The 12,424-nt window shown below is 38.4% G+C and overlaps 1 protein-coding gene across 2 annotated transcripts in view; it reads right to left on the reverse strand.

Annotated features, from left to right (window-relative positions):
- Lrriq1 (leucine-rich repeats and IQ motif containing 1) overlaps positions 1–12,424 on the reverse strand; it is a 218,294-nt gene that overhangs the window by 29,564 nt on the left and 176,306 nt on the right. For both annotated transcript variants that reach the window (NM_001447135.1, XM_087556318.1), the window contains 1 exon segment: positions 2,180–2,240. In NM_001447135.1, the coding sequence (NP_001434064.1) occupies positions 2,180–2,240 (61 nt within the window).

Genomic DNA, 12,424 nt, shown 5'->3' on the forward strand with positions numbered 1-12,424 from the left:
ATATTAAGGAATAGTGATTGTTGTTTCCTATTTCTTTTGTTCTTAAAGGTGGAATTATGTTTGTATGGCAATCTTCTTTTGGGTTTGTTGCAAGATTACTTTCTTGCTATTTCTAGAGTATAGTTTCCCTCCTCGTGTTGGAGTTTTCCAAATACTATTCTTTGTAGGGCTGGATCTATGGAAAGACATTGTGTAAATTTGGCTTTGTCATGGAATATCTTGGGTTCTCCATCTATGTTTATTGAGAGTTTTGCTGGTTATAATAATCTGGGCTGGCATTTGTGTAACATCTGCCCAGGATCTTCTGACTTTCACAGTCTCTGGTGAGAAGTCTGGCATAATTCTGATAGGTCTGCCTTTGTATGTTACTTGACCTTTTTCCCTTACTGCTTTTAATAATCTTACTTTGTTTTGTGCATTTGGTGTGTGTCAGCACTCCTAGAGACTGTCTTTCTTCCAGCAGGTTCTAGGTATAGAGATCTGTGTCACAGGGTTAGCTCTGGGAGCATGAGTAAACCAGAAGTATCCTGCCCCAGACTGTTCCTTGTTTCCTGTGTCCAGAGGTCTTTAGATGGGTTCTTCTGCTCTCAGGTGTGTCAGCTCTCCTGGAGATTGGCTTTCAGCTCCTAGCGCAGGTAGAGACTGAAGGGGTCCTGTCCCAGATTGTTCCTTGGTTCCCCTGTCCAGAGGTTTCCATACAGGTTCCTCTTGGGCCAGAAATGTGAGCTGAAGTGGTGACCTCTGAGCTCTCAGGATTGTTCACACTTCTGAGAGCCAGCTCTCCCCCCCATGGGATTTGGGTATAGAGCTCCTAATACACTTTAAAGTAATATTTTCTTTTACTTTTGAATTCCTTTTGGTTACATGTTTTAGCCTTACCTAGGCATTATCTTCTAGCTCACCAACACACAGAAATCGACACTGATTATGTCTTATGTTATAATATAATATTTATTTATATTAATAATTATTTTCTGCTTTAATGCCTTTCCCTCTTCTGTTTCTCAAAAATAGCCGCTGATAAATATGTACAAAAATATTGTTAATAATATGTATAATACTAACAGACTGGCAAATATTACTAGGGCCACATGCATGAAACTACCACAGATAACTTTTACTAAAAATACAAGCAAATATTTAATGCATGATAATTTGAATATGAACATAGATTCCAAGGCTGGCTGTCTCTCTCTCTCTCTCTCTCTCTCTCTCTCTCTCTCTCTCTCTCTCTCTCTCTCTGTGTGTGTGTGTGTGTGTGTGTGTGTGTGTGTGTGTGTGTGTGTTTATACAGGAAAGCAGTAAGGCTTTCAAAAAATTGTTCAAGAAATAGTATGTGAGTGCTCTGAAAGCCACTTTGTCATAAAGACAAGTATATTTTGACATAAAATACTCCATGCAAAACAAAAAGGTAATTTATTTTCTTGACCAGTAATAATGAATATCTGTTGGTTTTTATACATTGGATGTGTCATCCACTTTTACCAACTACAGAAGTACGACATACTCACCTACTCTTAAAAATTTCAATGGTATTGAAAATTTTCCATTTGATGAGACCCACTTTTCAAGGTTCTACTGTGGCTCCTTTCTCTATTTATGAAGTCTTTCTTGAAGTAGCTTACAGACAAGTGAATTTACCATGCAAATGCATTCAATTTTCAACATTACACTCTTATTACCGTGTCCTTAGTTTGTCTTTAAAGCTCTAACAATAATTATCAAAGTTTCACTACACCCCATAAAACTTTTCTAAGTTAAGCTGATGATAATCACTTGTTACTTGAAATATGGCTTGATTCTCCAAGATAGGAACTCTCCAAGATGCTGCTTTTTCCTTGTGTAATCTACAATTTCAACTCTTACACTTTTTGAGGCTATAATCTCATTAAGCAATTTCCCATCCAGAGTAATTTTGTTTAAAAAATAGTAATAAGTTAATATTTTTACATATGCCAAATAAAATTATTATTTTAAACACTGTCATATTATAACATTATATTAGAAGTCAAGAGCATACATTATTTTAACACATGGTATTTGAGGTTGCCCCAAAATAGATACAGTTGTCATCTTTTCATAGTTTAAACATATTCTGAGCATACTCTACAGTGATTTTATTGATCACTTGTGTCTATAACATTTTTCATTTTTCTCTAACCTTAAACATATTTCTTACCACAAGTTGAACTCTTCCACCATTAAGTACATCTGGATCTAACTCAGGCAAGAAGTGATTGCTACATGGTGACACAGAAAAAAGAAAAACAAGTTATGGTATAAATATTGAACAGGAATGTTTTATAATGCTCAAATATCTTTTTATAAAATAGAGAAAACAGCTTCAAACTATGTTACATGAAATAAATACACCCATTACACACACACACACACACACACACACACACTCTCTCTCTCTCTCTCTCTTCCTCCATTATATGTAAATAAATTTTTACAAACAATTTCTGAATAATACTTCAAAACTCTCCTTTAAAATATAAACATCAATGAACAGAAATCTAAAGGTATTGCCAGTAAGAGTTATTAAGTTATAGGAAAACTAAGTGTATTTAAATGATATTTCCTTCCTTTCCTCCCTTTTTCTTTGGCTCTTTGAAAGCGGGTGTGATACAGCCCTGGATGGATATCAAGTTATCACATAGTCAAAGACAAGGTTAAACTCCTGGTCCAATTGTCGTGATCCCAATCCCACATTACCAGTCTTAATTTTTACAATTGTAAAATTTCAGTTGAGGCAGGCAAAGTTTCCTACCTTTAATACTTTACCATGTTTAAAGCACACCCTTAATATATACAGTGAAGTTTATTTTTATTGGAATATTGATGTTTTATTTTCAATAAACTTTGTCTTTGGAAGCTGTACAGATGGATACATAATTAAGGGCTTGGTATGTAAGCATGAGAACTTCAGGAATGGTGGTCAATGTTTGGAATCACAGCACTGTGGAGAAGAGAGGTGGAGTTATAGACAGACTCCCAGGCTTTGTGGAACAGACAACCAATTCTAAGTCAGTTATTCCCAGTCTAACCAGAGACTGTGTCTTAAAAAAATGTTGTGGTGTTAAAGAAAAAGACACAAATCGTGTAGTTAGAGAAGGGTTTTTCGATCTGTGAAGATTTAGGGAAGGAAGTGAATATGACCCAAAAGAACTAATAAAAAAAATACAGATGTCACACTAAAGCTGCCTTTTCACAGAACTTTCCAGTCTCTATTTGCACTCAGCAGTGGGGCTGTACCACAGCCCTAGGACACAAAACATGCCCACAGTAAGCTGGTCTGCCAGATGTATTCTTCCACTTAAGCCCACAGCCCACAGATAGGACCCCACTTTCTCTCCACTGAATGCCTAAAGAGAGGCCAGCCAGAGTGCACAGGGCTCTGGAGTCACAGGGTAGCCTTCTCATTTCCACCTGCACCCAGAGCTTGGACTGTTCCATAGCTCTTGGATCCAAAACGTGCTGGCAGAGAGCTGGTCTGCCAGGAGCGCTCTCATTCCAAAAATTACAGGCTCACAGGATCACAGGAAGGAAAATCTCCATTCAGAGACAGCAAGACCAACTAAAATCAGAGATGACCAGATGGCAAGAAGCAAGCTCAAGAACCTAAGCAACAGAAACCAAGACTACTTGACATCATCAGAACCCAGTTCTCCCACCAGAGCAAATATCCCAACACACCAGAAAAGCAAGATTACGATTTAAAATCACACCTTGTGGTGATGATAGAGGACTTTACGAAGGACATTAAAAACTTCCATAAGAAATAAGGACAACACAGGTAAACAAGTAGAAACTTAAAGAGGAAATACATAAATCACTTAAAGAATTACAAGAAAATACAACCAAACAGGTGAAGGAATTGAACAAAACCATCCAGGATCTAAAAATGGAAACTGAAAGAATAAAGAAATCACAAAGGCAGATAACACTGGAGATAGAAAATCCAGGAAAGAGGTCAGGAGTCATAGACATAAGCATCACCAACAGAATACAAGAGATTGAAGAGAGAATCTCAGGGGCAGAAGATACCATGAAAACATTGACAGAAATAGTCAAAGAAAATGCAAAACAACAACAACAACAGAAAACAAAACAAAACAAACAAACAAACAAACCCAAAAAACCAGAAGGTCCTAACCCAAAACATTCAGGAATCCAGGACACAATGAGAAGACCAAACCTAAGGATAATAGGTGTGGAAGAGAGCAAAGATTCCCAACGTAAAGGGCCAGTATATATCTTCGACAAAATTATAGAAGAAAGCTTCTTTAACCTAAAGAAAGAGGTGCCCAGAAACATAAAAGAAGCCTACAGAACTCCAAATAGATTGGACGACAAAAGAAATTCCTCCCATCACATAGTAGTCAAAACACCAAATGCACAACACAAAGTAAGATTATTAAAAGCACTAAGGGAAAAAGGTCAAGTAACATTTAAAGGCAGACCTATCAGGATTATACCAGACTTCTCAATAGAGACTAGGAAAGTGAGAAGATGCTGGACAGATGTCTAAAAGAACACAAATGCCCAGGAAACCATATCCAGCAAAACTCTCAATGAACATAGATGGAGAAACCAAGATATTCCATGATAAAACCAAATTTACACAATATCTTTCCACAAATCCAGCCCTACAAAAGATAATAGATGGAAAACTCCAACACAGGGAGGGAAACTACACCATAGAAAAAGGAAGACGGGGTTGGGGATTTAGCTCAGTGGTAGAGCGCTTGCCTAGCAAGCGCAAGGCCCTGGGTTCGGTCCCCAGCTCCAGAAAAAAAAGAAAAAAAAGAAAAAAGAAAAAGGAAGAAAGTAATCTCCTTGTGACAAAACCAAAAGAAGAGAGACACACAAATAAAATTACACCTCTAGCAACAAAAATAACAGGAAACAACAGTCATTATTCCTTAATATATCTTAACATCAATTGATTTAATTCCACAATAAAAAGACATAGACTAACAGACTGGATAAGAAAATAGGACCCAACATTTGACTGCATAAAAGAAACACACCTCAGTGACAAAGATAGACACTACCTAGGAGTAAAAGGCTGGGAAAAAACCTTCCAAGAAAATGGCCCCAAGAATCAAGTTGGAGTACCAATTCTAATATAAAATAAAATCGACTTTCAATTAAAAGTTATAAAAAAAGATGAGGAAGGACACTTTATACTCAACAAAAAAATCTATCAAGATGAACTCTAAATTCTGAACATCTATGCTCCAAAAGCAAGTGTACCCACATTCATAAAAGAAACTTTACTAAAGCTCAGTATATATATTGCACCACAAACAATAATAATAGGATACTTCAACACCCCACTGTCTTCAATGGACAGATCATGGAAACAGAAACTAAGCATAGACCCAGTGAAACTAACAGAAGTTATGAACCAAATGGACATTTGAACCCATAGAACATATCATTCTGAAACAAAAGAATATAACTTTCTTCTCAGCAGCTCAAGGTACCTTCTCCAAAACAAACCATATAATTGGTCACAAAACAGGCCTCAATAGAAGCAAGCAGAATGAGATAACCCCATGCATTCTCTCAGATCACCATGGACTAAGGCTGTTCTTCATAACAACAAAAACGTCACAAAGCCCACCTATACCCTATACACGGAAGCTGAACAATGTTCTTCTCAATGACAACTTGGTAAAGGAAGAAATAAAGAAATTAAAAACTTTTCAGAATTTAATGAAAATGAAGGCATAACATACCCAAATATTTGGGATAAAATGAAAGCAGAGCTAGGAGGAAAACTCACAGCTCTGAGTGGCTGCAAAAACTAACTGAAGAAAGCATTCTCTGGTTGTCCTTCTTGAGCTTCATGTGGTCTGTGGATTGCATCTTGGGTAATTTGAGCTTTTGGACAATGAGTGCATAACATGTGTGTTTTTCTGTGATTAGGTTACCTCACTCAGGATGATATTTTCTAGTTCAATCCATTTGCCTATGAATTTCATGATGTCACTGTTTTTGATACCTGTGCCATTAGAATTAGACAAGATTGATAAAGCTAAGAAGGAGCTGACAGGAGCCAGATATAGCTGTCTCCTGAGAGATACATTCAGAGCATGTCAAATACAGAGGCAAATGCTAGCAGCTAACCATTGAACTGAGAACGGGATCCCAGTTGGAGGAATTAAAGAATGGATTGAAAGAGCTGAAGGTGGTTTGAAACCCCTTAAGAACAACAAAGCCAAACAATCAGAGCTCCCAGGGACTAAACCACTACCCAAAGACTACACATAGACTGACCCATGGCTCCAGCTGTATATGTAGCAGAAGTTGTATATGTAGCAGATGTTGTTGGGCACCAATGGAAAGAGAAGACCTTGGTCCTGCCAATGCTGGATCCCTCAGTGTAGGAGAATGTTTTGGGGTGGGTAAGAGGGGGATTGATGGGGAGGGGAATACATTTGTAGACAAAGGGGATGGGGATGGGATAGGGGGCTTATAGCCAGGAAACTGAGAAAGGGAATAATAGTTGAAATGTAAATAAAAAAATCCAATAAAAGAAAAAAAAGATATACACCACCAAAAAGAAATAAATAAGCATACTCTAACAGTTTGACTGCACAACACTGAAAGCTCTAGGACAAAGAGAAGCAAATTCACAAAAGAATAGTAGTAGATAGCAGGAAATAATCAAGCTCAGAGCTGAAATCAAGCAAGTAGGAACAAAAAGAACTATACAAAGCATTAACAAAACCAGAATCTGGTTCTTTGAGAAAACCAACAAGATAGGTAAACCCTTAGCCAGACTAACTAGAGAACACAGAGAGAACATTCAAATTAACAAAATCAGAAATGAATAGGGAGACATAACAAAATCTGAGGAAACTCAAAAAAATCATCAGATTCTACTACAAATCCTCTACTCAACAAAACTGGAAAATCTGGATGAAATGGATAATATTCTAGACAGATACCAGGTACCAAATTTAAATCAGTATTAGATAAACCATCTAAACAGTTCCATAAACCCTAAAGAAACAGAAGCAGTCATTGAAAGTCTCTCAACCAAAAACGCCCAGGACCAGATGAGTTTTGTGCAGAATTCTATCAGACCTTCAAGGAAGACCAAATACCAATACTTTTCAAACTATTCCAAAAAATAAAAAAGAAGGAACACTTCCTACTTCATTTTTGAAGCCACCATTACACTTATACCTAAACCATACAAAAACCCAACAAAGAAAGAGAACTTCAGACCAATTTGTCTCATGAAAATCAATGCAAAATACTCAATAAAATTCTCGAAACAATCATTCACCATGATCAAGTAGGTTTCATCCCTGGATGGTTCAGTATATGGAAATCAATCAACTTAATTCACTGTGTAAACAAACTCTAAGGGAAAAAAAAACACATGATCATCTCATTACATTCTGAGAAAGCATTTGGCAAAATTCAACACCCCTGCATGATAAAAGCCTTGGAAAGATCAGGAATTCAAGGCCCATACATAAACATAATAAAAGCAATATACTGCAAACCAATAGCCAATATCAAACTCAATGGAGAGAAACTAGAAGCAATTCCACTAAAATCAGATGACCCAAGGCTGCCCACTCTCTCCCTACCCAATGAATATAGCCCTTGCCAGGGAAATTAGACAACAAAAGGAGGTCAAATGGACACAGATTTGAAATGAAGAAGTTAAAATATCACTATATGCAGATGATTTGATAATATATTTAAGTGTCCCCAAAAATTCCACCAGAGAACATTTACAGCCGATAAACAACTTCAGCACAGAGGCTGGATATAAAATTAACTCAAATAAATCAGTAGTCTTTCTCTACTCAAAGGATAAATAGGCTGAGAAAGAAATTAGGGAAATGACACCCTTCACAATAGCCACAAATACTATAAAATACCTTGATGTGACTATAACCAAGCAAGTGAAAAATTTTATGACAAGAATTTCAAGTCAAAAACTCAGGTGACACACACCTATGGTCACTTGATTTTTGACAAAGGAGCCAAAACCATCCAATGGAAAAAAGATAGCATTTTCAGCAAATGGTGCTGGTTCAACTGGAGGTCAACATGTAGAAGAATGCAGATCGATCCATGCTTATCACCCTGTACAAAGCTTAAGTCCAAGTGGATCAAGGACGTCCACATCAAACCAGACACACTCAAACTAATAGAAGAAAAACTAGGGAAGCATCTGGAACACATGGGCACTGGAAAAAATTTCCTGAACAAAACACCAATGGCTTATGCTCTAAGATCAAGAATCGACAAATGGGATCTCATAAAACTGCAAAGCTTCTGTAAGGCAAAGGACACTGTGGTTAGGACAAAACGGCAACCAACAGATTGGGAAAAGATCTTTACCAATCCTACAACAGATAGAGGCCTTATATCCAAAATATACAAAGAACTCAAGAAGTTAGACCACAGGGAGACAAATAACCCTATTAAAAATGGGGTTCAGAGCTAAACAAAGAATTCACAGCTGAGGAATGCCGAATGGCTGAGAAACACCAAAGAAATGTTCAACATCTTTAGTCATAAGGGAAATGCAAATCAAAACAACCCTGAGATTTCACCTCACACCAGTGAGAATGGCTAAGATCAAAAACTCAGGGGACAGCAGATGCTGGCGAGGATGTGGAGAAAGAGGAACACTCCTCCATTGTTGGTGGGATTGCAGATTGGTACAACCATTCTGGAAATCAGTCTGGAGGATCCTCAGAATATTGGACATTGAACTGCCTGAGGATCCAACTATACCTCTCTTGGGCATATACCCAAAAGATGCCCCAACATATAAAAAAGACACGTGCTACACTATGTTCATCACAGCCTTATTTATAATAGCCAGAAGCTGGAAAGAACCCAGATGCCCTTCAACAGAGGAATGGATACAGAAAATGTGGTACATCTACACAATGGGATATTACTCAGGTATCAAAAACAACGACGAGACCCCGTGGGAAAGAGACCTCACCACCTGGTCAGGTGGGCACTTCTGAGGCTGCAGAGCGGAAGAGACCACCAACACTGCCCACCCCTGCCCACATCCCTGGCCTAAGAGGAAACTGTATAAGGCCTCTGGGCTCCCGTGGGGGAGGGCCCAGGAGCGGCAGGACCCCTGCCTGAGACACCACCGGAACCTGAAGGAAACAGACCGGATAAACAGTTCTCTGCACCCAAATCCCGTGGGAGGGAGAGCTAAACCTTCAGAGAGGCAGACAAGCCTGGGAAACCAGAAGAGACTGCTCTCTACACACACATCTCGGACGCCAGAGGAAAACACCAAAGGCCATCTAGAACCCTGGTGCACTGAAGCTCCCAGAAGGGGCGGCACAGGTCTTCCTGGTTGCTGCCGCCGCAAAGAGCCCGTGGGCAGCACCCCGCAAGCGAACTTGAGCCTCAGGACCACAGGTAAGACCAACTTGTATGCTGCAAGTGACCTGCCTGGTGAACTCAAGACACAGGCCCACAGGAACAGCTGAAGACCTGTACAGAGGAAAAACTACACGCACGAAAGCAGAACACTCTATCCCCATAACTGGTTGAAAGAAAACAGTAAAACAGGTCTACAGCACTCCTGACACCCAGGCTTATAGGGACAGTCTAGCCACTGTCAGAAATAGCAGAGCAAAGTAACACTAGAGATAATCTGATGGCTAGAGGCAAGCGCAGGAACCCAAGCAACAGAAACCAAGACTTCATGGCATCATGGGAGCCCAATTCTCCCACCAAAACAAACATGGAATGTCCAAACACACCAGAAAAGCAAGATCTAGTTTCAAAATCATATTTGATCATGATGCTGGAAGACTTCAAGAAAGACGTGAAGAACTCCCTTAGAGAAACACAGGAAAACATTAATAAACAAGTAGAAGCCTACAGAGAGGAATCGCAAAAATGCCTGAAAGAATTCCAGGAAAACATAAATAAACAAGTAGAAGCCCATAGAGAGGAGACACAAAAATCCCTGAAAGAATATCAGGAAATCATAAATAAACAAGTAGAAACCCATACAGAGGAGTCACAAAAATCCCTGAAAGAATTCCAGGAAAACACAATCAAACAGTTGAAGGAATTAAAAATGGAAATAGAAGCAATCAAGAAAGAACACATGGAAACAATTCTGGATATAGAAAACCAAAAGAAGAGACAAGGAGCTGTAGATACAAGCTTCACCAACAGAATACAAGAGATGGAAGAGAGAATCTCAGGAGCAGAAGATTCCATAGAAATCATTGACTCAACTGTCAAAGATAATGTAAAGCGGAAAAAGGTACTGGTCCAAAACATACAGGAAATCCAGGACTCAATGAGAAGATCAAACCTAAGGATAATAGGTATAGAAGAGAGTGAAGACTCCCAGCTCAAAGGACCAGTAAATATCTTCAACAAAATCATAGAAGAAAACTTCCCTAACCTAAAAAAAGAGATACCCATAGGCATACAAGAAGCCTACAGAACTCCAAATAGATTGGACCAGAAAAGAAACACCTCCCGTCACATAATAGTCAAAACACCAAACGCACAAAATAAAGAAAGAATATTAAAAGCAGTAAAGGAAAAAGATCAAGTAAAATATAAAGGCAGACCTATCAGAATCACACCAGACTTCTCGCCAGAAACTATGAAGGCCAGAAGATCCTGGACTGATGTCATACAGACCCTAAGAGAACACAAATGCCAGCCCAGGTTACTGTATCCTGCAAAACTCTCAATAAACATAGATGGAGAAACCAAGATATTCCATGATAAAACCAAATTTACACAATATCTTTCTACAAATCCAGCACTACAAAGGATAATAAATGGTAAAGCCCAACATAAGGAGGCAAGCTATACCCTAGAAGGAGCAAGAAACTAATCGTCTTGGCAACAAAACAAAGAGAATGAAAGCACACAAACATAACCTCACATCCAAATATGAATATAACGGGAAGCAATAATCACTATTCCTTAATATCTCTCAACATCAATGGCCTCAACTCCCCAATAAAAAGACATAGATTAACAAACTGGATATGCAACTAGGACCCTGCATTCTGCTGCCTACAGGAAACACACCTCAGAGACAAAGACAGACATTACCTCAGAGTGAAAGGCTGGAAAACAATTTTCCAAGCAAATGCTCAGAAGAAGCAAGCTGGAGTAGCCATTCTAATATCAAATAAAATCAATTTTCAACTAAAAGTCATCAAAAAAGATAAGGAAGGACACTTCATATTCATCAAAGGAAAAATCCACCAAGATGAACTCTCAATCCTAAATATCTATGCCCCAAATACAAGGGAACCTACATATGTAAAAGAAACCTTACTAAAGCTCAAAACACACATTGGACCTCACACAATAATAGTGGGAGATTTCAACACCCCACTCTCATCAATGGACAGATCATGGAAACAGAAATTAAACAGAGATGTAGACAGACTAAGAGAAGTCATGAGCCAAATGGACTTAACGGATATTTATAGAACATTCTATCCTAAAGCAAAAGGATATACCTTCTTCTCAGCTCCTCATGGTACTTTCTCCAAAACTGACCGTATAATTGGTCAAAAAACGGGCCTCAACAGGTACAGAAAGATAGAAATAATCCCATGCGTGCTATCGGACCACCACGGCCTAAAACTGGTCTTCAATAACAATCAAGGAAGAATGCCCACATATACTTGGAAATTGAACAATGCTCTACTCAATGATAACCTGGTCAAGGAAGAAATAAAGAAAGAAATTACAAACTTTTTAGAATTTAATGAAAAAGAAGGTACAACATACCCAAACTTATGGGACACAATGAAAGCTGTGCTAAGAGGAAAACTCATAGCGCTGAGTGCCTGCAGAAAGAAACAGGAAAGAGCATATGTCAGCAGCTTGACAGCACACCTAAAAGCTCTGGAACAAAAAGAAGCAAATACACCCAGGAGGAGTAGAAGGCAGGAAATAATCAAACTCAGAGCTGAAATCAACCAAGTAGAAACAAAAAGGACCATAGAAAGAATCAACAGAACCAAAAGTTGGTTCTTTGAGAAAATCAACAAGATAGATAAACCCTTAGCCAGACTAACGAGAGGACACAGAGAGTGCGTCCAAATTAACAAAATCAGAAATGAAAAGGGAGACATAACAACAGATTCAGAGGAAATTCAAAAAATCATCAGATCTTAATATAAAAACCTATATTCAACAAAACTTGAAAATCTTCAGGAAATGGACAATTTCCTAGACAGATACCAGGTATCGAAGTTTAATCAGGAGCAGATAAACCAGTTAAACAACCCCATAACTCCTAAGGAAATAGAAGCAGTCATTAAAGGTCTCCCAACCAAAAAGAGCCTAGGTCCAGAAGGGTTTAGTGCAGAATTCTATCAAACCTTCATAGAAGACCTCATACCAATATTAT

The sequence above is a fragment of the Rattus norvegicus genome, chromosome 7, assembly GCF_021556685.1.
Source record: "Rattus norvegicus strain SHRSP/BbbUtx chromosome 7, alternate assembly SHRSP_T2T, whole genome shotgun sequence".
NCBI classification, from domain to species: domain Eukaryota; kingdom Metazoa; phylum Chordata; class Mammalia; order Rodentia; family Muridae; genus Rattus; species Rattus norvegicus.